This window comes from Crocuta crocuta, unplaced genomic scaffold, assembly GCF_008692635.1.
Source record: "Crocuta crocuta isolate KB4526 unplaced genomic scaffold, BGI_CrCroc_1.0 scaffold118, whole genome shotgun sequence".
In the NCBI taxonomy this organism is placed as follows: Eukaryota; Metazoa; Chordata; class Mammalia; order Carnivora; family Hyaenidae; genus Crocuta; species Crocuta crocuta.
Genome location: NW_027551558.1, coordinates 10,263,388 through 10,289,406, shown reverse-complemented (window position 1 = coordinate 10,289,406; position 26,019 = coordinate 10,263,388). Strand labels below are relative to the sequence as shown.

General features: G+C 41.2%; 2 protein-coding genes across 3 annotated transcripts in view; both read right to left on the bottom strand.

The window, feature by feature from the left end:
- Positions 1-10,429, bottom strand: part of DYNC2LI1 (dynein cytoplasmic 2 light intermediate chain 1) — a 42,919-nt gene extending 32,490 nt beyond the window's left edge. For both annotated transcript variants that reach the window (XM_077749374.1, XM_077749373.1), the window contains exons 1-2: positions 10,327-10,429; positions 8,115-8,232 (exon numbers count right to left, since the gene is read on the bottom strand). In XM_077749374.1, coding sequence (XP_077605500.1) covers positions 8,115-8,232; positions 10,327-10,334 — 126 coding nt within the window. In that variant the 5' untranslated portion in view covers positions 10,335-10,429. The remainder of the gene's footprint in view (positions 1-8,114; positions 8,233-10,326) is intronic.
- A 5,213-nt stretch (positions 10,430-15,642) lies between these two features.
- PLEKHH2 (pleckstrin homology, MyTH4 and FERM domain containing H2) overlaps positions 15,643-26,019 on the bottom strand; it is a 120,413-nt gene continuing 110,036 nt past the window's right edge. Inside the window, exons 26-29 of the mRNA XM_077749313.1 lie at positions 25,741-25,870; positions 21,204-21,290; positions 19,174-19,311; positions 15,643-17,750 (exon numbers count right to left, since the gene is read on the bottom strand). Coding sequence (XP_077605439.1) covers positions 17,565-17,750; positions 19,174-19,311; positions 21,204-21,290; positions 25,741-25,870 — 541 coding nt within the window. The 3' untranslated portion in view covers positions 15,643-17,564. The remainder of the gene's footprint in view (positions 17,751-19,173; positions 19,312-21,203; positions 21,291-25,740; positions 25,871-26,019) is intronic.

The following is a 26,019-nucleotide window of genomic DNA, read 5'->3' as shown; positions in this document are numbered from 1 at the left end:
GTAAAGGTACTACTTGGTGGCAATTCCACATAAACGTAAACTCAGCTCTGGGCACTGAAATACACTTTTAGACTATCGTTAAAATATGGTCCAAATTTTTAAAATTCCCTAGTAAACTGCTGCTCTCTGAGTCTCCTAGGGTTCCTGGTTCAATAGACACTGACCTAGTTCAAGTTCATTCAGGGACTATCGAAATGAATCCTATCTTCCCTCCCATTACCTCAGTCACATCGGAAGTCCAGTCTTTTCTTCTGGTCCGTGAACCCTGGAGCTCTAATTCCACAATTCTCTACACATCCCTTCATCTGGCACAAGAATACCCCCCTCTTCTCCCCCCAGACTCCCCAGTATCCACCTCTTCTTCAGAATGTTCTCTCCACCTGTCAGCCTTACCTAAAACATGGCTGCTTCTGGACCACTTCCTCTGGACTCTTGTTAAAGAAGGCTATTTTTTCCTACCACCCCATGCACTTCAGGGCCCTCCTTGCTCCCCAATGCCACCTTTAAACAATTAATTCCAGTTCCCTCATTTTGCAAAAGCTTTACAGGCTTGTCCCAGTCTACCGGGACGGCTGTGGTCATCTCTTCCGGCTCAGGCTCCCTTCCTCCTCAGCTGCTGTCATTAGTCTTGCTAACTTCACATCCACGTGGGCACAGGCAACCCACCTAACACTCTGACCTCTCCGTGCCTCTGACTCCTCAGAGACCCTTGCCTTCACTCTGCTTCTGCCGTACGTCACCTCCAAGGTGATACCTCGAATCACTTCACCACTGGAAACTGCACCACTTCCAAAATCGCACACGCAAAGAACACATTTCTCCACTACTTCCTCAGGGATCCCCAGAGTAACCACTCTGTGGCCTTAGTGAGAGGCCTCAAAAGTCCACTGACCTCTCGACATTTCTCCTTCTCCATCAGCCCCCTCCTACCTCCACATCTTTCCTTTTCCATCTTAGAGGCCACAGTTTATCTTTACAATCATCCTTGCAAATACCACCCTCTCCCCATGGAGCCTGTTTCGGATTCTGTATCTCCTTCTCCTTCTGAGCCTCCCCTGCTCATGCTGTCTGTCTGTCTCTCTCAGAAATAAACATTAAAAACATAAAAAAAAAAAAAAGCAAACTTGGTAAAATACAAACACTGAAAACAGAAACTGATTTAAGTTTTACCATATGCATTTCTATTTTTTTATCTCTGCATTTAAAAAAAATTTTTTAATGTTTGTTTATTTTTGAGACAGGGAGAGAGACAGTGTGAGCTGGTGAGGGGCAGAGAAAGAGGGAGACACAGAATCTGAAGCAGGCTCCAGGCTCTGGGAAGGATGTCCATTTGTGTGGGGAGGGCCTTCTGGGGCACAGCCCAAGACAGAGGAGTGTTCTGGCTACCTGGGCACTGACATCACCTGGTAAAAATGTGGCCTCGTTGATGCAGAGGTCAGGTCCAAAAAGTTTGTCAATATGCCCCTCAATGGAAGCATGAAGCACAAAAATAAAAGCGTAATATGCACCCCAAATAGAGACAGATCATCATGCCACATAAATTTCAGCCTATCGTGTGACCTTTTGTACATAGTGTCACCAGCAGTTCTGCCTTCCTGGCATGAACTTTGTGAGTCAGGCAGAGCTGGGTGAAGATAGGGTACATCTGTTCTTGCTCTGCACGGCCACTTCCAAAACGCTTTTGTGTCCTTCGCTAAATGAAAGATACTCCCAGTGAGTGGGGAGAGGTCCCTTCCTACCCATCAGTGGCCCTGGGGACAGGCTGCCATATTTTCTACATGTTTTTCACAATCACAAATAACCCTTTGTCATTACATTAGTAGCATAACTCAACTATTCCTTGAACAACAATCCTAAAAGTAAAGTAACTGATTCCAAAATATAAATATTATTAAGATAATGACTTATCAACTTAGATGCTGACTGACTGATTTATTTTTCTGACATGGATAGTTGTTTATTTTTTAAAATATTTATTTACTTTTGGGAGAGCACAGTGGGGGAGGGGCAGACAGAGGGGGACACAGGATCTGAAGCAGGCTCTGCACTGACAGGCTCATAGCAGTGAGCCTGGCGTGGGGCTCGAACTCATGAACTGTGAGATCATGACCTGAGCTGACGTCAGACAGTGCTCAACCGATTGAGCCACACATGTGCCCCCTGACTTGGATATTTAAATGAATCCTGGGGGTGCCTGGGTGGCTCAGTCAGTTAAGCATTAGACTTCAGCTCAGGTCATGATCTCGGGGTTCACGAGTTCGAGCCCCATGGTGGGCTCTGTGCTGACAGCTCAGAGTCTAGAGCCTGCTTCAGATTCTGTGTCTCCCTCTCACTCTGCCCCTACTCCGTTCATGCTCTGTCTCTCTCTCTCTCTCAAAAATAAACAAACATGAAAAAAAAAGAATCTGGCTTTTATACTCAAATGAGATCAAAGATCTGAATGTTTTCAAATTATGAAATAAAAACAATAATTAAAAAAATGTTTTTAAGCTTCGTTTACTATTATAATTTTTCATAGATTAATAAACATTTTCTAATTCCTCTTAAATATGGTATTAGATAAGTAAAAGTGAGTTTACCAACTTCAAATTCAATGGCTTTGTTACCATGAATTTGAGCAAGATGTCTAAATATTATTTTTAAAATGTCATTATTACAACATTAGATGAGAAAAACAGTAAAAAACTAATTCTTCATTTCACATTAAAATTCTCTCATCTGGATATTTTTCAATCACATATTTTAGTCAGAATGTTCATATGGTGATCAAAATTATTTCTTAAATTCCCACTTATGGTGCACAACACTTAAAGTCCTCAAATGACATAATGTGGTATTCCATGTGAAATCAGCTCTCTGTTGATCTGAAGGATATGCTATACCTGTGCATATATCAACGTATGGATTTTGGCTGACCTCTCTTAACTGTGACATTACTAGAGTCAGGGATGATAAACCAATTTTATCTCATGTGACGACCCCTTCCTGGAATGTTATGGATCAGAAATCATCTTCAGGCTCAGTAGAAAAGGGTGCTGTAATCAATAAAATGTGTGTGGAAGATGGAAGATGTGGAACTAGTATTTGGTATCTCTTAAGGAATCCTGAAAAGCATCTTCTTACAACCAGATTGTGGAAACTGGAAAAGGAAAAATTTCGAAGTCAAGATACTTCCTTCCCACTTTTCTTCTGTCCAGAGGTTGAAGTTTGGGAACAGAAGGGAAGCTCTGGGATCTGGGAACTAAAATGCTAGTCAATGACTACGTTTCCTGGCCAATACCTAGGAATACTTGAGTGATTGTCACTTGATAAGAGAAGAAACCTATGTCAAGAGGATCATAAGCCCATGTCTATAGACTTGACAATCTAAATCTGAGTGGAGAGAATCAGAGAAAAACATGCAGATAAATTGAGATGTCATTAAATATGACATTAAGAACACATTTAAGACAATAATGGAAGAGGACCCAAGTAATTCAGAAGAGAAAATAGCTTAGACAAAGCCTGGAAAGAATACTTACAACAAGAGAGGCACAAAAGTGCAGGTAATAATAAGTGCAGTATTATCACAAGGGAATAAATGACCTCATAAGAATTACCAAAACTTGCGGCATGAGACTTACGAGTGCAACATATTAAATATTTTTTAAGTTGATTTATTTAGAGAGAGAGAGAGAGAGAGAGAGAGAGAGAGAGGGAGGCAGGGGCAGAGAGAGAAGGAGAGAGAGAGAATCCAAGCAGGCTCTACACTGTCAAGTCTGGAGCCCGACGTGGGGCTCGAAGTTATGAAGTGTGAGATTATGATCTGAGCCAAAATCAAGAGTCAGATGCTTAACAGACTGTGCCACTCAGGCGCCCCTATGAGTTCAACATATTGATGTAAAGAGACAGAAGGGGAGAGAAAATACAGCACATTTTGTCTGTTTATATGGAAACTTACAAACATGCATGAAGGAATGCTGTACAAAGAGCAGAACACATGTAATGTTGTCATGTAATTAGACTGTTGCCTGGCTGTATGAAACGAATTAACACATGGTATCTCATGGTACGCATCACAAGAGGAATACAGATAAAATCTAATAGTGAAAAAGATAACAACTATTCAAAATTTTTTTTAACATCTATTCATATTTGGGAGATGGCGAGACACAGAGCATGACCAGGGGAGGGACAGAGAGAGAGGAGACACAGAATTCAAAGCAGGCTTCAGGCTCCAAGGTGTCGGCAGAGAGCCTGATGCAGGGCTCGAACCCATGGACTGTAAGATCATGCCCTGAGCTGAAGCCGGACGCTTAACTGACGGAGCCGCCCAGGCGCCCTGAGGATACCAATTCAAAAAGTGCCTCCCTCAGTTTGAATTGAGTTTTCTGTCACTCCCAAAAGAAACAATTCAGACTGAGATAGAAACTAGGACCAAGGGAAGAAGTTAAGTGGCTCATTCCAACACAGAATTCTATACCCAGATAAACATTCAACCCAGAGTGAGGGAAAATAAAGGAAATTTTAGACATGCAGATGCAGCATCTCATAAATTTTACTTCCCATGTAAGGCTTTCTCAGGACACTACAAGAGAATGCGCTCCACCAAGATAAGGGAATGAAGCAAGAATAGGGAAGAAACAGGATCCAGGAAACGGAAGTTCCAACTCAAGAAAGGGGCAGAGGGAGTTCCCAAGATGTTGGGGAGGGACGGTGGCTGTGTAGCCGCTCCTGACAGCAACAGTGCAGACTAACGCGGGGGGTTAAAAGACGGCAGGACTCTGGCTGCAGAGCGGAAACTTCAGATGGTCTGATACAACTGCCTAGATGAAAATTATACTGAATGTCCGGTGCGGATTGTGGAAAGAATCAGCAATCCAAACCTGGGGAGCCAGCTGCAAGGAGGGTCCCAAATGACCCCTACTTCCTGGTATTCACACCCAGGTGAGGTCCCTCACGCTGTACCAGAGTTGGGTCTTTGTGACCAATAGCTTATGGCAGAAGTGATGGCACATCACTTCCAAGATTAGAGCATAAAAGACTGCAGCTTCTGTCCCGGGCACCCTTTCTCTTTTGGATTTCTTGCTTTGGAGGAAGCAAGCTGCCATGGTGGAAGCAGCCCTACGGAGAGGCCTCTATGGTGAAGAATCGAAGCCCAGCCAACGGTCAGCAAGGAACCGAGGTCTCTTGCCAACTACTATGTCAGGGAGCTTGGAAACTGATTCTCCAATTTAGCTGAGCTGTGAGATGACTTTAGTCCCAGATGACACCTTGACTACAACTTCATGAAAGACCACATAACTAAGCTGCTCTCAGGTGCCTGACCCTCATAAACTAGGTGAGACGATGCCTGCTGTTTTAAAAGCCGCTAAGTTTTCAAGTAATTCATTATGTAGCAACAAATAACTAATGCATATAAAAACTGAGGTGTGTACAAAAGCTAAGCAAATAAAACAACGGACATTTTTATACTTTTGGGAAAAGTTGCTCAAGGAAAAGAAAGTAATCCACTTGGCCCAAGAGCAAACAAGTTTTAGAAATAATAAATTAACCCTGAATACCGATTTAGCCCAAAATTTTAATAAGAATTATGTTGCAGACTAGGGCTGGAGGGAAGCACTTAAAAGAGGCAGAAATGGGGCGCCTGGGTGGCTCAGTTGGTTAAGCGTTGGACTTCGGCTCAGGTCATGATCTCATGCTCGTGGGTTTGAGCCCTGCATTGGTCTCTGTGCTGTCAGCTCAGAGCCTGGATCCTCTTTCAGATTCTGTATCTCCCTCTCTCTCTGACCCTCCCCTGCTCATGCTGTCTCTCTCTCTCTTAGAACAAATAAAATATTAAAAAAAAAAAAAAAGAGGCAGAACTACGGACTTCATGCTGACAGCGTGAAGCCTGCTTAGGATTCTCTCTCACTCTGTCTGCCCTTCTTCATTCACGCACTCTTTCTCTCTCTCAAAATAAACTGTTATAAACAAACAAACAAAGGAGAGAGAACTAGGGGCACCTGGCTGGCTCAGTCAGCAAAGCTTTCAACTCTTGCTCTTGGGACTGTAAATTTGAGCCCCACACTGGGTGTAGAGATTACTTAAAAATTAAAAACAGGGGCGCCTGGGTGGCTTAGTCGGTTAAGCGTCCGACTTTCGCTTAGGTCATGATCTCGTGGTTCGTGGGTTCGAGCCCTGCATCGGGCTCTGTGCTGACTGCCAGCTCAGAGCCTGAAGCCTGTTTCAGTCTGTGACTCCCTCTCTCTCTGACCCTCCCCTGCTCACGCTGTCTCTCTCTCTCTCTCCTAGAAATAAATAAAAAAAAATTAAAAACAAAAAATTAAAAACAAATCTTAAAAAAAAAAGAGAGAATGAAATTCTCTTCTATTATCAAAAATTCAACAGATAAGGTCTAACATTTTTAGCCCACCAGCTATTTCAGAAATTAAGAGGCAAATTAAAGAAAAGAAGTAAAAGATATTAAGGAGGCTGCTTTGAGAGGCTCTGCACAATGTGGAGAAGTTTGTTACTTTATGCACCTTTTGAGTATCTTTGAGCTTATAAACCACATATGTGAATCACCTTAATAAAAATAATTAAAAACAGACTGTAACAAAGGGCCCAATCTAAGAAAATTAAGGACAAAAGAATGTAAATGAAAAAGGCTTACAGATCTCAAGCTCAACCTTAGTGAACAGGGTTATGGGACTTGCTAGGATTTTTCTAAGCAATAATAGGAGCACAGCGTCTGGTAAAAGAGAAGGTGGCAGACCTGGTCTATTGCAGTTCAGCAAAACCTCAAAAGCTCTGTTCCCTCCTGAGAATGACCCAGTAGAACAATTCCGGGTGAGAGTTACTAAATCATGACAGAACCTCTATGACTGATATGGAATCCAGGACACAGAAGGCGTGACCAAAGGAAAGGAAGGTATTAACGCCGAAACACACTCAGGGAAACAAAATGGTTGCCTCTAACGATCCGAAGGGCAATTTGAAATTACTTAAAGATGTAACAAGTAGAAGGGAAATCAGGCTTAATTTTTACAGGTGAGAATTAAGACCAAGGAGGGGCGCCTGGGTGGCTCAGTTGGTTGAGTGTCGGACTTCAGCTCAGGTCATGATCACACAGGTCGTGGGTTCAAGCCCCGCATCAGGCTCTGTGCTGACAGCCAGCTCAGAGCCTGGAGTCTGCTTCAGATTCTGTGTCTCCCTCTCTCTCTGACCCTCCCCTGCTCATGCTGTGTCTGTCTCTCTGTCTCTCTTTCTGTCTCTCTCTCTCAGAAATAAATAAAACATTAAAAAAAAAAAAAGAATTAAAACCAAGGATCAGGCCTGGAATTAGGGCCCTGGAATTAGAAATACTGTGTATTTGTATACTTTCATAGGTCAGAAATAGGGACAGTGGATGTTCTACTGAAACACTCAGGTTTTCCAGTAACTAGGAATTAACAAAATGAAATCAACCTGCTTTGTGAAAGACAACTCCCCCCATTGCTAGAGATAGTCAAACTATAGAACCATTCTTTATAGTGGCTCTTAACCTTTTTGAAGTGCTGGAATGCTGAGAGAATCTAATTTCCCATAAAAATGCACTGATACACAATCACACACAATTCAGCATACACTTCTAGAGAGTTCCCTGGCCCTAAGAAGTCTTCCCATGGGCCCCAGAGTGCGAATTCCCACTGTGGAAGACCAGGGTAGTGCCAGGTTCCCTTCAGTTCCTATGACTCTAGTTAAGTGAAGGTTAAGTGTATCATATTCTACAAGGTTCATGTTTTTATTATCTATGTGTCTGTTTCAGTTGTACAAGTTACAAGAACTATGGGTCATCAGATTAGTATTTACAGCGCCTTTGGGTAGTCTGATTAGAAACAAGTGCTCCTTCCTCGGGGCTCCTGTGGCTCACGCTGGAGCACACCACTTGACAAGAAATGCTGAGGCTGTTAGTGCCCATTCAACTCCCAGCAGGCCCCTTCTCCAGATAGGGCACAGCCCGCAGGTAATCAGCAGCCCAGAGTTTGGTCATCTGGTTAAAGAGTTGAAGAATCCAAATGTTTACCAGAGAATTAAAACAAGTTTTACCACTGGTTGCCAAATCATCACAATTCTTCAGGAAAAAAAAAAAAAAGTAGGAAAAACTGCATTACCCCATTTTTACTGCCAATGAAGAAAACAGATTTTTCTCCAATTTCAACTCCATCACCTTCGCCTCCACTGCTTCCCCGTTTTTCCACTTCCGCTTTTGCAATTTCCCAGAGAGTTTCACTAGAAGAGGCAGAAAAACAAAATTCAGACAGTCAAAGAGAATCCTTCCCAATATCTGGCTCAAGCTCAGGGAAATCTTAGGTTAGTTAAATTTAGAAAACAAATCAGCATCCTTTTCGGGGGGGGAGGGCAATAAGCCGATAAAACCTCTGAGGATTGGTCATTTTCCTTGTACTGGTTCATACCAGACAGCTGAAAATAAGCAGCAGCACCTTTGCCATGAAAATGTGACGCTGCCTTAGTTTGGGGCTTTCGGCCAAGGTCGGAAGCTGTGTATGTTAGCTTCTCAGACATGTACATGAATGTACACAGAATTCTGGAAATCTACAACTTGAAAACCACCAACATCTAGGAAAATGGGGGGCCAAATAACCTTTGCTTTCTGATAGTTCTTTTTTGTTTTTTAAATTCTATTTCTGGCTCAAGATTCCCTGTTTTAATATATAAAATATAATGAAAGAAAAAAGTCACCTAAAATCACAGTTTGAAAACCATCCTTCCATTTATCTCTCTACAAACATATGTAATTTTTCACAAATAAGATTGTACCTTTTATGAAAGCAAAAATGAAAAACGGAGTCTTGAACTAAAAAAAAAAAAATGCAGACAAGATCTAATGCGTTCTAAGCCAGAATCTGCTGCTTTCTACATGGCAAATTACCCAGCTTCTCTGAATCCTCCATTCCTTTCATTAATTCAACAATTGTTTACTGAGCACCTAATACAGGCAAGCTTTTGTGCTTTTCCCCAGGCTTACTTCTGGTTCTTCATCTCGAAACTGCCAATTAAAGAAAAATACTAACCTTGTAAGACTGTCATGATTGATTGTTAAAATGGGATAATTCGTTGCATTTAGGGCTTGACCTATATACAATTGTCTAAAATTATTGGGAGCTCATAATTATTATTCAAGAAACAAGGATGAAGGAAGGCGCTATACAAGACCAATATAGGTATCACTATGTGTTTATGCTAAATGCATGCACTTCTTTCACAGGTGAATCCCCAGGAACTCAGCCCAGGCCGGTCTTCATTTATACACCTTTTTTTTTGTTAAACATTTTTTTTAAAAGTTTATTTTAAAAGGAAGAGAGAGAGAATCCCTAGCGAACTCTGCACTGTTAGCACAGAGCCCAGTGGCACCGGGCCCCATCCCGGGAATTGAGAGCTCCTGACCTGAGCGGAAACCAGGAGTCAGAGGATTAACCAACTGAACCACCTGGTGAACCACACACCATTCTTTCAACCTGTGATAATCTGCTAGGCAAGTTCCCAGCAGAGACGTGACCAGGTGGTGCGGCCATCGGTCATGCCACTGGTGGAAATTTGTAAGCTTATAGCCATAACTTTATACCTGCAACCAATTACACCGCCATAGGCAGAGTCCTGACAGTTTTCCACATTAAGGCTCATAAACGCAACAGAGATCAGGCCATGAGCACGAGGTGAGAAAAACAGATTTAGCCTGCTCTGTGCTGGACTCCAGAACCCCTCTCTCCCTGACGTCCTTATAAACTGTTCAGAGAAGGTTTAGGCGTGATCTAGGGAGCAGGAAATGAAAACTGCTCATCACAGAACTGAAGAGCTAAAATGTATTTCGCAGGCCCCCTTTAAACGTCATCTTACACTTCACACAGCTTTCTCAAGTTTCCCTCATTTACTGTTCTCCTGAACCCCTGCGCCAGGAGAGGAGACGGGGGCATCTCCGAGAAGGAGGTTTTGTGGTCTAATTCACCGCCTGAACCGCTTCGTCTAGAACATTCCTTGGCCTGCAAGGAATTTTTACTAAGTGAATGGTTGCAGTTGAATGATCTTTCTTTCAAAATCTTTTCTACCTGGGGGACTTTTCTACCTGCTTGCGGCCGAACCCGCATGCCCATGGGTAGTTCCTAAGGATCCCTGACCATCCAGAGGTTGCATGCAAAACAGAACCACAATTTTTTTCCACCGGCAGCTCCTGCCCGGGTTCCTCTCTCTAAATATACCCGCAGCTGCCCTCCCTCTCCCGCCCCTTCCTGGCTGGGGTGGGAAAGAAGGGAAAGCTAGGCTATCGAGGGGAGCGTAAGCCGGGCGCAAGCACGGCTGCGGGGATACCTGGGCATCTTGGCTCGACCACCCCGGTGTCGTGAACTCAGCGTTGGGACCCGCCTAAAATAAGGAGGCCCGTGATCTCCGAGGCGGACGGGATTGTGCGGGCTCTTGGGTTGCCATGGGAACGACGTCGCAGGCTGGGTTGCGTGCACACGAGGGGCATCGTGGGAAATGTAGTTCTCGGCGTTGCTCTTCAAGTCTTGCTCAACGCCTTGAAGTCTAGGATGTCAGAGAACGAGGTGCACGTCTGACAAACATGTGACCTAAAAGCTCTGGGCTGGGAGTGTTTTTTAACTTAAAACACATTCTACTGAGTACCAGATATATGCCAGGGATCTCTGCTCTCTCTCTACACTTACTTTTCTCTCTCCAATGACAATGCTTTGAGAATGGAGGGTGAATCCAATTCCTGAGCGATTTTCTAGCGATTTACTAGAGGCAAAGGTATTTATGATATTAGTATTTTCCAACGTTCTGTTTGTTTAGTTGTTTCGGGTTTTATGCAATAGCACATCATTTATTAATAAGTTAATAAAGCAAATGCATCTCCACAATGCTTCGTTTACTTTATCTCTGAACCAGTAACAAACATTGAGTTATTGCTATATGCAAGACTCTGTGCTACACAGAGTAAGGAATGAAGTGATGAGTAAGACAAGATTCTGACTCTTGAGAAAGACGTTCACAACTAAATATAATAACCCAAAGGAAACCAGTGACATAAGCTATTGTAGAGAAGTATAAAAAATTACCTAAGAATAAGTAATTATGCCAAAGGGAGTTGTTGAAACATTCATGGCAGTGACAGTATTTGATCTGTTTTGAAGGCTGGGTAGACCAGCCTCTGTAGCCCAGGATGTCTTGACTGTTTCAAGGATATATTCTCCTTCTTCACTTCTACCATTTGGTTTGGTGTGATGGATGGTGTGATGTTCAAGAACATGGGCTTTAGAGGGGCGCCTGGGTGGCTTAGTTGGTTAAGCGTCCGACTTTCGCTTAGGTCATGATCTCGCGGTTCGTGGGTTCCAGCCCCGCGTCGGGCTCTGTGCTGACTGCCAGCTCAGAGCCTGGAGCCTGTTTCAGTCTGTGACTCCCTCTCTCTCTGACCCTCCCCTGCTCACGCTGTCTCTCTCTCTCTCTCCTAGAAATAAATAAAAAACATTAAAAAAAAAAAAAGAACATGGGCTTTAGAGTGAGATGGATTTAGATTTATGTCTTCACTAAGCCACACTGGCTAAGCTGCCATATTGACACAGTGGGTAGATTACTCAATGTCTCTGAGTCTCAGTAGCTGATCCCCTAAGCCAGGGGAATTTTATGAGTTTTAAATGAAATAAATATATGTGAAATATAAATTATGTGTGTCTGATACTTATAAGTGTTTCATGCTTGTTATTATCATCTTGCAAGCTACTGATCAGCAACTTTGAACAAAGACAAAGATCACATTCTTGGAAATGAAACACATTTTTTGTAATTAAAATAAGTGTTTATTTTGAGAGGTGGGGAGGGGCAGGGAGAGAGGAAAGGGAGAATCCCAAGCAGGCTCCATGCAGTCAGCGCAGATTCTGACCCCAGGCTCAATCTCATGAACCATGAGATCATGACCTGTGCCAAAATCAAGAGTTGAATGCCCAACTGACTAAGCCACCCAGGCGGTGCCTGGCAAATTTTTTTCAGGAGAAAAAAAGTCATTTTTTGCTTGAGATATTTTGCGTGAGATAAAATCTTTAGGAACAAAATCCTCCCAACACCTTAGGTGCATTTTGAAGACCTAGAAGACTACAGTTGCACATAGAAAGGAATATAACAAGAGTGTGGTTCAATAGAGAGAGGATGATCACAAGTGAGATTCGTATATCTATCATTGAATCAGCATCTACATCCTGGACCTAGCTTGCCTATAAGCATGCAAACTGATGTGAGACAGACTGTAATAATTCCGGTTCTGGAGCTTTGGAACCTCTTTGCATGTTAATTAGGAAGCCCTGTTGATGTGAATAACAAAAGTGGTGGCAGCTAATATTTTTGCTTGCTATGTACCAGGCACACTATTAGCATCTTTAAAAAAATTTTTTTTAATGTTTATTTATTTTTAGAGAGAGGCAGAGACAGAGTGCGAGAGGGGGAGGGACAGAGAGAGGGGGATAGAGACAAAGAATCTGAAGCAGGTGCGAGGTTCAGAGTTGTCAGTACAGAGTCCGACATAGGGCTCAAACTCACAAACCTCAAGATCATGACCTGAGCCAAAGTCAGAAGCTTAACCAATTGAGCCACCCAGATACCCCAACACATTATTAGCATCTTAAACGTATAATTGTTTGCATAACTGGGATTGGAGGTTGAAGAAAGGTGCATGGTAACGAGGAAGGTAAAAGTTGTCTGGCTGGGCCTTGATCACCAGTATTAGTTCAGAGGTGAGTCAGTGGATTCTGCTGATCTCATTGAGCTGATGAGTTCTCTATTTTACCCTTATGCCTCCTGAGGCTTCATATTTGGACAAAGTAAGTGACCTTCCTGGATAGATGAAAATTGTCTTTTATTTTTCATTTTATTTGAGACAGAGAGAGAGCATGAGTGGGAGAGACAGGAAGAGAGAAAAAGAGACTCTGAAGCAGGTTCCATGCTTAGGACTTGACCCCATGCCCCTGGGATCATGACCTGAGCTGAAATTGACGGTTAGCCATCAATTTCATCAACTGACTGAGCCATCCAGGAGCGTTGAAAATTGTTCTTAAGGCTGAAATATGTAAAGATTTGTGCTTCCCTACTGGATCACCGCTAAAAGACTCACGGATTTCAGTGGTGGTGATACAGGAAAAGACAGTATTATGGTGCTTGCTGGATGGAATAAACAATAGTGCAGAAGAATAAAGATGTGTGCAGAGTGTATTTGGTGGAATTGCGAAGAGTCGAGGTGCAAGCACATAAAGTGGCTAAGGTGGAAAAGCACACCGGGCAGGGAGATTGGGCTACATTGAAGTGTCTTGCAGTCTGGCTTGTACTGTGTTGGTTATGAGAAACCGGATACTATGTTAAAATAGGGGTGTTCCGTGACCGGACCTGAGTTTCAGCGAGATAATTTTTTGCAGCTGTGTGAAGGATGTTGTGCATCTGGAGGTCCATATGGAGGCTATTAACAATAGCCCAGACAGTGACAGAGTTTTTACATTTTTTCCCTTGTTTTCAAAATTATATAAGCTTCTTGTAGAAAAAAATAGCATACAGAGAAAATGAAGCACACCCCAAAGTAATAACTATCAAGCACTTTGGTGTATTTCATTCTAATCTTTCCTCTTACAGCTGAGATTTTACTGTAAAGTTAACTAACGCTTTGATTTTAACATGTATCTCCCCACATCAACTTTTTAAAAGTTGTTAAATGTTTATATAATTTTGAGAGAGAGACACACAGAATCCAAAGCAGGCTCCAGGCTCTGAGCTGCCACTCTGTTGTTTCTTTTGATACTCAGAATGTTTTAAAGTTTGGAGTTGTCCCAAACTTGTCTATTTTTTTATATTGTTGTCATTGCTTTCTAAGAGTTGTCTGATTTTAATAAAGCCACCAATATAACCTTACCACCACTTTCAGAAAGGGATGCCATCCCCCATTCACTACCCCACCCCCACCGATTAGATTATGTTAGCAAAGCACTGGAAGGAAGGGTACCCTGTATCCAAGTGCTGCAGTGAACATTTGTGTCTTGTTTTGGATTTATTTGCTAATAGATGTTGCCCAAAAAGTATGTCTTTGTTTCTTGACTATTATTGGGCCTAAAAATACTTATAAAGTGTACAATGAAGGTTTTGGATGGATATCGATTATAAATATGCCTCCAGAATCACTGTGACTATGTACGATGTGGGTAAAATTAAGTTCGACGGGTAAGAAAAAATACTTATAAAGTGTACAATGAAGGTTTTGGATGGATATCGATTATAAATATGCCTCCAGAATCACTGTGACTATGTACGATGTGGGTAAAATTAAGTTTGACAGGTAAAAAAAATACTTATAAAGTGTACAATGAAGGTTTTGGATGAATGTTGATTATAAATATGCCTCCAGAATCACTGTGACTATGTATGATGTGGGTAAAATTAAGTCTGACGGGTAAAAAAAATACTTATAAAGTGTACAATGAAGGTTTTGGATGGATATCGATTATAAATATGCCTCCAGAATCACTGTGACTATGTATGATGTGGGTAAAATTAAGTTCGATGGGTAAAATTATGGTATAGAGCAAGTGTGTATCTCATCACCTCACCCCACATTCTGTCCAGGCCCATGCAACTCTTCATTGTAGGACCCAACTTCCCATGTAAGTGCCCAAGAGAAGCCTGAGTCTCGATTCAGTGGGACATGGATGAATCTTCCCTCATGTTAAATATCTATGTGTGGACTGGACCTTAGTTTGGAGTTTAAAGTTATTCCTATAGCAATAAAATCCCTTTCTTCTTTCAGGAAAAAGAGAAGTGGAAAGAAATGTATGAGGAGATACCTTTTCTACAGGAACTGGTTAGCAGAGAAGCTTCTCCACTCTGTTATTCCTGCTGCTCACTTCCTTTCCCCCAGTCCCCATATTCCTAGAGCCTTTGATCCCAAAGAATCAGCCCAGAGATTCTGCACTGGGGAAGTCCAAATTCCCCAGCAGCCAGGGGGTAGGTGGACAGGTGAAGTACATTCTTGGCAACCCAGGGACACGTAAAGTCCTTGTCTAGAGAAATATGATTATCTGTGGTGGCTGATTCCTCAGGATTATACTACAGTACAATTGCGTGTTAAGTGTATTGTTCTAGGAACCTGGCCACCATGTATTTTTTCCTCTGGAAAAATTTTTTCAGATAGTCAACTTATAAACACATTTTCAGAACAAAGACTCCTTGTAAGTTGTGACTAACTTTTCTTGTCAATTGAGAGCTAAATTCATTTCCAAGCTATGACACTATTCGGCTTTCAGGACACACACATAAAAAAACCAGAACATTTAAAATACAATTTTAGAAAGCAGTCCATCAATTCACCCGTAGGAAATCACCTGCTTATGGAGTGTATTATGAAATCATGGGAGAAACCCACGATTTATACATATTGTATATGTGGCAATATGCGTACATACATCTTAAAGTTACAATTTGTCCAAGCAGCTTCCTTTTATATGGATAAAACAAAGCAACACTGGAGACAAAGCATGAATGCAAGAGAAGGAGGTAATAACTACCATTTTCACTAGTAGTTCGCCTCAGTTTTGACAATGAAAACATTAGGTATTTCTTGAAGATTATTCAAAAGATAATGCTCAAAACGGGTTTTGTAAATCATTTATTATGATTGAAAGGGAAGAAAATGATAGGAGACAAATATTACAATTAAACATGGAACGTTATTCTCTTGTAACCAATCATAATAACATACTTTGAATTTTTTAAATGGCTATATTAGCAATTTCCCAGAAAATGACATTTTCACATCATCAGTTACAGAAAATTGATTTCTTTCCATCAAAATATTTGATCTCTGTTCTATCAAAAATAAATGCCACCATTTAAGCTGAGCCTTCACTACTTGTTCCAATGGGAAGATCTGGAGGGGGGTGTGCTTACCCGATGGTGAAGTAACTACGGCCTGAGTATAAAGTCCTCACACATATGTAAGCTCTTTGTTAAGCCTCCGACTTACCAACTAGGGATTATTGAGCAGTTTCTTGGGAATTAAAAACTCTGTTGTACGCCAGCCAAAAGACTCCCGAGAGTCACCTCAAACTGGTAACTAGTTTATTCTCAAAAATCAACTTGTTTTTGCAATGAGTGGTTGTGGCTCAAAAGACTCAGGGGAAATAGTAAATGAAAATCTATTTCTATGGGGTTTTGTTGACCTTCTTTTTGCCATTCACAATAAAGTGAAAATCTTAGCTGACCAGTGTACTTCTTGGCTCTGCCCTTTTGAAGGATGCTAACATGAGATGGAATATTTTTAAAAGTCTTAGTGTGACAACGGTACATTGCCAGAGGGAGAAAGCAGCAAAGAAACTATGAAGGCCCTGCCAACAAATTAAATCAGCAGCTAACATTTTTTTAATTCAAATTGGTTAAAAAAAAAATACCACACACAAAGTGATAAATACATGTCCAAAAAATAAATACAAATATTCTCTACATAAATAAAATTAAGTAGACTCATGATTACCATTGCAATGAAACAGTTTTATAATATAATTTTCATGTCTTATCACAGTTTCATTTTTATCATGGATACTAATTACTTTGTTTTGACACAAACGGGCATGAACTGACCACTTACGTACTCCAGCATAGTAATAACACATTTCTAGACTCTCTCGACTAAAAGTTTACCTCCTTTGACAGAAGGATTCTTTCTCTTTTCTTTGAAGAAAAACTTTTGGGAAATTTCTGTGAAAACCGTAATTAAAAATGACTCTATGAGGGCAAAGTTTTAAGAATCTGTTTGTTTTCAAAGATGTTATTTAACGAAATAAGGTCAAGATGACCCGGCACGAAATGCAGTGAAATGCGGGCAATATTCCAGTGATGTCGGGCTATCCAGTAATAGCCAAGGAATGTGAGGAATCACCGCCTCGGCTTAAACTTTACACTCCAGTGATCTGAAAAGGTGACAGGGCATACTTTCTAAGGCCCCACAGGAGGCTCTGGTTCCCGAACTCTCGTTTTCTCACAGTGATTCATTTAAATCAGGTCCCAGATTTACTGCACTCGCTCTAAAAATAAGCCCCTAACCAGCACCCTGCAGCTGTTGCTGACACTATACTTTACTTCCTTCCAAACACCATATCATTAATTAAAAGCACATTTAATTACAGTACTTAATTTTTTGGCAGTGAGCATTTCCAAATAATTAACTGGCTTGCCAAATGAGAGTTTGGTATCTCCCTCTGCCAGAGTATTTTTTTGAAGAGACAGAAAAATGCCACACCGCATGATGTGTCTGATGGCCAGGGACAGAGGAGGGGGAAAAATGATGAATTCTAACCCATTTAATCTGAGAGGATGTCGGCATGTGGGGAAATTTTGTGTTTATGGATCCTTAGTAGCGTTCATTTGAATATTTAAGAATCAAATGAGAGAGAGAAATACCCGCAGTTTTGAACTTTGGAATACTGGTGTGGGGGCGCCACGCTGCCGGGGTGTAAATGCACTTATTTGCAGCTGATGCAGCCCTTGCCTGGAGGACAGGAGCGAATGTTGAGGCTCTGGAGATTTCAGAGCAGAGTGGGGCCTTTGGTGGGTCTGCTGCCTGACATCAGGGGCTGGCCTCCCACAGCCCTGGCTTCCGGCCCCCGGGTCTGGGCTGAAAGCAGAGCTGGCGCAGAGAGGTGGTGAAAGGCTGCCTTTTGCTGATGGAAGTTGTTTATGTAACTGGCGATCAAAAGAGTGATTTCAAGAATCTAAAGCAGGAAAAACAGAATCGTTAATACTCTGGAGAAGTTCTCATCACTTCCACAAGGGGAAAGGGCCGGGGGTCTCCATGGACAGGAAGTCCCTCCCCTCCAGGTCTGTGAAGCACCTACTGGTTCAGCACCATCAAGGCACTGACATGTTCTCCCACTGCTTAAACCAGCAGAAAAGAGTGGATCTTTTTTTTTTTTTAATGTTTTTTTATTTATTTCTAGGAGAGAGAGAGAGAGACAGCGTGAGCAGGGGAGGGTCAGAGAGAGAGGGAGTCACAGACTGAAACAGGCTCCAGGCTCTGAGCTGGCAGTCAGCACAGAGCCCTATACGGGGCTCGAACCCACCAACGGTGAGATCATGACCTAAGCGAAAGTTGGACGCTTAACCGACTAAGCCACCCAGGCGCCCCAGAAAAGAGTGGATCTTAAAAAACAACCAAATGTAGTGGCAATGTTAAAAAAATGTGACAGTAGCACAAGGTTGTCAATTCTCTTAAAGCCACATGTATGCATATGTGAATTAAAAACTTCAGTGCATAACTTTTTATTGAAACTAAATGAAGTCCTGAGTATGTCTCAATCTTCTGCACTTACTGGCCTTTGCTTAAATGTCTGCCGTTTAAAAAAAAAAAAAAAGTGTCAGGGGGTGCCTGGCTGGCTCAGTAGGTAAGCGTCTGACTTCGGCTCAGGTCATGATCTCACGGTTTGAGGGTTCGAGTCCAATGTCGGGCTCTTTGCTGACAGCTCAGAGCCTGGATCCTGCTTCTGATTCTGTGTCTCCCGCTCTCTCTCTGCCCTTCTTCCGCTCATACTTGGTCTCTCTCTCTCTCAAAAATAAATAAACATTAAGAAAAAATTTTTTAAAAGTGTCAGATTCTAAAAAAGTAGTCTCTTTTAGTTGACAATTTTAAGTCAGTTAAAGTTTTAGGGAACTCGATGCTTCATTCTTTTTTACTAAACCTGGGATTACATACTAAAATAAAGTCCTTGTACTTATTGTTTTTATTTACAGACATTAAAACTATAAAAGACAAGCAAAGTCTTAATTATAAAACCTTGCTCTTCCCACTATTGGGTCCATAACGTGAATTACCCCAAATATTTATAAGGTACCTGACAACAACTTACATTGAGACCACTTATTTTGAACCTTCTGTATACCAGGCACTGGGCTAAGGCAGTTTAACAATTCCATCATTTAATTCTTAAGCCAAAAAAAAAAAAAAATGTAGGTAGCACCCTATAATTTTTTAGATGAAGAAACCAAAGCTTAGCAAGATGAGGTAAGCCAGAATTTGGACCTAGGGTTGTTTGATTATAAGTAAGTCTGTGTTCACATTTGCAACCTGGTTTTCACACAATAAATGTGTTAGCATGAAAAAACTAGTATAAAAAGGTTGGTAGGAACGCTTCTACTCACCTTGGGTTTTGCCATTGCAAAGACTAATTTCTCTGTCGGTTTGTCCTTTGAATGTGTATTGTGAATGACTATCATAAAATCATCTTGATGACCTCCAAAGGTCATTAGACTCTTGTACAAATAGCTGATTATTAACCTCTTCAAAGAGAAGAAAAAGTTAATATCTTATATACTCTTTACTTGCAAAGAGAGATGAGAAATGATTAATAGCATATATTTCCATTAAAATGCTGATATTAATGAAACTAATTTAACATTATGTGTTAACTATACTTCCCTAAAAAAGAAAAATGCTGGTATTAATTAATTACATATAATACAAAATTTATTTTCTAAAAGATCTGTTGTGACTTAAAATAGTAATGTACTAATTTTGTGGAGGCATCATTTATTTATAATTAAAATATAGTTTGATTCTGAAGCTAATAACTCACTGCAGACAAAACAAAACATACAAAAAGAAAATAAAAAGCACCTATATTCGAGCATCCAGTAGAAGACCACTGTAAATATCTTTGTAAATGTCCTTTAAGATCTCTCTCTATATATATTAGGTTGAGCCACGTGAAACTGATGTTTTTGAAACTGACACTTTCTAAGGTAAAAAGTGGTCAAATATCAGCAAATCCATATGGTTCACCCTGATATATAAATTTTGATACACATAAACAGAAATAGTATCATGCATATTGTTCAGGATTCTGCTTCTTTCTGAATTTCACAACAAATTATACATATCTTTCCATGATAACGAATATACTTGTAAAAGGTTATTTTAAATGATTTGATAATTCTTTTTTTTTTTTTAATGTTTTATTTATTTCTAGGAGAGAGAGAGACAGCGTGAGCAGGGGAGGGTCAGAGAGAGAGGGAGTCACAGTTTGAAACAGGCTCCAGGCTCTGAGCTGGCAGTCAGCACAGAGACCGATGCGGGGCTCGAACCCACAAACCGTGAGATCATGACCTAAGCAAAAGTCGGATGCTTAACCGACTAAGCCACCCAGGCGCCCCTGATAATTCTTTATTTAACCAATCTCCTATTGTAGGAAATGGAAATCACTTCTTATTTGTTTCTATCTTAAATAATACGTCAATGCATGTTTTTTGACATATTTTGTAATACACATACCTAATCATTTCTTTAGTTGTAAATTTCAATTAGAGGAATTGCTACTTCAAAAAAGTAAGGACAATTTTAAGAATATTTCCAAACTCTCCTCTGGAAAAGTTATACCCAGTTACATTCCCAGCACTGTAGTCTTGCTAACACTAGATATCATCGTTCTTTTATTTATTTTTTATTTGTTTGAAGAAAGAGAGAGAGCAGGGGAGGGGCAGAGGGAGTGAGGGAGAGTGAGAATCCCAAGCAGGCTCTGTGCTGTCAGTGCAGAGCCCGACCCCAGGCTTGATCTCATGAAACATACGATTGTGGCCTGAGCTGAAACCAAGAGTTGGGTGCTTAACCGACTGAGCCACCCAAGTGCCCCTACATTAATCTTACCTTAAAGATTCTCATTTTACACAGGAAGCCATCTTCCTAACACTATAAATAAACAGTTGTTTTAGGAATACAAACATGGTTGCAATTTAGTCACGGTATTTGGTATTTTCCTCGTATACAATTTAAAACCATTCAGTCTTGTTTTAAAAGATTAAATTATAATCACAGTTGTATTTGTAAAATGACTATTCATTACAGTATTAGAAAGAATGTTATTGGGGTGTCCGGGGGGCTCAGTTGTTTAAGCGTCCAACTTCGGCTCAGGTCGTGATCTCATGGTTCATGGGTTTGAGCTGTATGCTGACAGCTCAGAGCCTGGTGCCTGCTCTGGATTCTGTGTCTCCCTGTCTCTCTGCCCCTCCCCTGTTCGTGCTCTCTCTCTCTGTCTCTGAAAAAAAATAAATGTTACAACTTTTAAAAGAAAGAATGATAGCTGGGTATGAGAAAAAGCATATGAAGAGATCATTACCGTCTGTGTATGTACACTGAACAACGCAAATAGTGGACTCAATGTGAAACTTAATCTTACCATGGAGCTGTATTCTAAGATGCTTAAGCCATCCTCATGGATAGCCAGCCACATGAAAGTATTTCCAAGCGGTGATGGAGTTATGGGCTGTGAAGAGATGAAAACACACAGTGTGATAAATGCTAAGCAAAATCACAGAAATAGTTTTTAGTCGAAATGCAAATCACGGAAACAGTTTTTAGTCGAAATGCAGAGCAACGTTTGCAACAACAACTTATTAAAAATATCTCTTGGGGCGCCTGGGTGGCTTAGTCGGTTAAGCGTCCGACTTTCGCTTAGGTCATGATCTCGCGGTTCGTGGGTTCGAGCCCTGCATCGGGCTCTGTGCTGACTGCCAGCCCAGAGCCTGGCACCTATTTCAGAGTCTGTGTCTCCCTCTCTCTCTGACCCTCCCCTGCTCACGCTCTCTCTCTCTCTCCCCTAGAAATAAATAAAAATAAAAAAAAAAAACTTTAAAAAGAAATAAAAATATCTCTTGAAAAAAAAAAGAAAAAGAAAAGAGAACCTACAGGGGAAGAAAATCTTTCCTGGGGTGGAGACAGTGTCATGGAGTGGAAAGTGCAGTGAATCTGACAGGAGACCTGGGTGTGCGATCTCAATCTGCCATTTATTAGCTGTACAAGTGGACAAGCTACTGAATCTCTCCGAGGCTCAATTTGCTCATCCTTAACACGGAGACAACAATGTTTACCTCTTATTTTTCTTTTGTGTTAAGAGGCTAATAGTTAATAAGCTTGTAGGGTTTCTATGGTGACCAAAATCCTAATGAAACAAAATACATGTGTGTTTCCAAGGTGTGTGTAGTGATCCTTTTAAGTGCACACTATTTCTGAGAATTTATTAAATCTGATACTCAATGACTAATAACGAGAGAATTAAAAAATATGAAACTGTGTGGTGAATGGTAATGAGAAATACCAAATTTTCCACGAAATTCCTTATTGTAAAAAACAATGAAATTATATTAATAAAAAGAATCTCTCACCACTAAGCCCCAACTAAACCCATGAATGTTTTTGAGCATTCCACAATGATTGCTTAACAATAATTGAATTTAACAATAACTAAAATTCTAACAACAACTTAACCACTCCTCTTAAACCTTATAAAAGTATGCTGAGGCCATAGATAAGTAACTGGGATGAATCTACAGTATTTATACATATACTATATTTGTACATGGTAAAAGTTATCAGAATCTCATGAATAAAAACTCCTGGCTTACTATCTACTGAGAGTCTGTTCGCTAAGGATAGGCAAGCATTATAAGGATGCTGGGGCGTCAGGGGTTGGCTCAGTCAGTTGAGTGTCCAACTCTTGATTTCAGCTCAGGTCATGATCCCAGGGATTGAGCCCTGCATTGGGCTCCATGCTGTGTGGAACCTACTTGGCATTCTCTATCTCTCTCTTTCCCTCTGCCCCTCTGCCCCTCACCATGCTCATGCTCTCTCTCTCTCTTTAAAAACTTAATATATATATATATACATATATACGTATACACACACACACACACACACACACACACACACACACATATATATATATATCAGCAAAGGATGCCATTTAACCTAAGTCATTGAACTCCCCAGTCCTTTGACAAACAAAATGTTGTTTTTATTGTTCTTTGGTCAAACGAAATATGGCATATACATGCAATGGAATGTTATTCTGCTTTTAAAAAGAAGGAAATTTTGACACATGCTCCAACACTGGATGAACCTTGAAGACATTCTCTATAGAAAAATAAGCTAATCACGAGGATGTGGAGAAAGAGGAACCCTTTTGCACCATTGGTGGGGATGCAAACTGGTGCAGCCACTCTGGAAAACAGCGTGGAGGTTTCCCAAAAAGTTAAAGATAGAACTACCCTACAACCCACCAGTGCACTACTAGATATTTAATCAAAGGATACGAGTGTGCTGTTTCGAAGGGGCACAAGCACCCCACTGCTAATAGCAGCGCTACTGACAATAGCCAAAGTAGGGAAAGAGCCCAAATGTCCATCGAAAGATGAATGGATAAAGAAGATGTGGTTTATATATACAATGGAATACTTCTTGGTGATGAAAAATAATGAAATCTTGTGATTTGCACCAATGTGGATGGAACTTGAGTGTATTATGCTAAGCGAAATTAGTCAGTCAGAAAAAGACAAATATCATATGATTTCACTCATATGCGGAATTTAAGATAGAAAATAGATGAACATAGGGGAAGGGAGGCAAAATTAAAGAGGGAGACAAACCCTAAGAGACTCTTAAATACAGAGAATAGACTGAGGGTTGCTGGAGAGCTGTTGGGTGGGGGGATGGGCTAAATGGGCAAGAGGCATTAAGGAGGGCACTTGCAGGGCACCTGGGTGGCTCAGTCGGTTAAGCGTCTGACTTCGGCTCAGGTCATGATGACACAGTTCATGGGTCTGAGCCCTGCGTTGGGCTCTGTGCTGACAGCTCAGAGCCCGGAGCCAGCTTCAGATTCTGTATCTCCCTCTCTCTCTGCCCCTCCCCTGCTCATGCTCTCTCTCTCTCTCTCTCTCTCAGAAATAAATAAAACATTTTAAAAAAATTTTTTTAAAAAGGAGACACTTGCTGGGATGAGTACTGAGTGTTATATGTAAGTGATGAATCACTAAATTCTATTCCTGAAATTATTATTATGCTATATGTTAACTTGGATTTAAATTAAAAAAAATAATTTTTAAAAAAGGAAAATAAGCCAATCACAAAAGGACAAATATTGTATGATTCCTCTTACATGAGGTTTCTAGAGCGGTCCAAGATACCGAACAGGAAGCAGAATGGCAGTTACGAGGGCCAGGGGAAAAGGGAGAATAATTTGGAGGTTTAATTTGGGAAGAAGAAGAGGCTTAATTTGGGAAAATGAAGAAGTTCTGGAGGTGGATGGCGGTGAGGGGAGCATAATAATGTGAATGTGGTTAATGCCACAGAAACATACACTTAAAAATGGCTAAAATAGGAAAAAAAAGTTAATATGGTGTATTTGATAGTATATATACTTACCGCCCCCAACGGATGCTATTAAGCAAACAAAGAAGGTGTCTGCATTGTATAAAGAAAGAAAAGTGAGTAAAGAAAAGATGCCGGTCATGCGACATGCAAACGCTACATCATTATTTAATAATATTGCTGTGCTAAAAAGCACAGAACATATAATCAAAGAAAAATATTTAATATTCCTTCCAATGCTGAAATTAGAGTTAAAATTCAGTGTAAAATGCTGATCTACAGTTCAAATCCAGTCCCTACATTCGTAAAAAGCATGTCCAACTCCTCGCAAATATATTAATTTCACAGATGTTTGAGCATAATGACTTTATCACCCATTTACTCATCAGTATACAGCTTTCAGTACCAGGAGCAATATAATGCCTTACCTCACAATGATGGAATTAGATCGACTAATTCCATTAGTCATTCATGGAATAAGAATATGAAGATACCCTAGATTTTACTTTACTAGTCCAAGTTGTCACTTACAGATGATAAAACTGTGGTTCAGAGAGGTTAACTGACTTGCCCAAAGTGGCGCAGCCGTTCAGCAAAAACGTATTACGTGATATTTACATGCAAAGCATAACGGTGTGCACGAGAAGATTTCAAGATCAGTGAGTCTACACCCTCAAGATGTCTACAACTTATTAGTGAGGACAGACCACACACACACACACAAACACGACACAAGACAAGGAGCATTTTAGGCAGCTGAGAGAGTATAAAGTGACCTGGTTCCAAAGAAAGAAGAAGGATTCAAATAGTACAGTTCTTCCCCTGGGGAATGGCTGGCCGCCGGCTGGCGGGGCACACCTCTCCCTCCTTGGTGCTCCTGCAGCGCCCTGTCCCTGTTGCTATTAACTATGTTCACTCTGCAGTGCTTGTTTGCAGGCCTGTTGCAGCACTGGACTGTGGGCTCCCGGAAGTTAGGGTACAACCCGTCTGAAACCGTGGGCTTACGTATCCCCAGGTACGTAATGTTTGGCAAACAGAAGTCACTAAATACAAAATAAATGAACAAACGAGTGAGAGAGTAAATGATAAATGGGTGAGAGGGTGCCCGGATGCGGATATCAGCTGCTGCCTTCAGTCTAATGATGAGCCTGTGGAAGGCAGGCGATTTAAGGTTGAGGACAAGAAGGAGAAGCCGGTGGCACTCCTGCGTTTCCTTAGTGTCTTCACTGCTTTCTTTTCTTTTCTTTTTTAATTTTTTCAGAGAAGGAGAGTGTGAGCAGGGGAGAGGGCAGAGGGAGAGAGACAGAGAATCTTAAACAGGCTCCACGCTCCACTTGGAGTCCAATACGGGGCTTGGTGCCATGACCCTGGGATCGTGACCTGAGCTGAAATAAAGAGTCAGATGCTCAACAGACTGAGCCACCCAGGTGTCTCGCCTTATTTTCTTTTTTAAAAGCCAAACATACAGAACTTGGAGTCACCAAGGTCACCATTTTACTTCAGCAAACTGCACAGGGTCAACTCTACTGGTGAACATCTCTATTCTGCATCTGCCTCCCATCCTTTCTTACTTTCGTGAGAAACAACTTGGCACCAAAGAATGGCCACTTCCTGGCGACCGTCAAATAAATGCGCACACAGTCAGCAGCACTGTGTCCCCGGAGGGCCATCCACCTGGTTGACAGTCGCTGGCAGAGCTGCCTGAGAAAAGAACAGAAAGAAAAACACAAAAAGCAAAAAAGTAAACAGTGTGTCCTCCTCCCAAGGCAAAGCTCTCCTTGAGCCAATCCTAGGTACACCTGGGGTTCCGAGGCGCCCCCCCCCCCCCCGGAAGTGCTGGGTCATTTGTA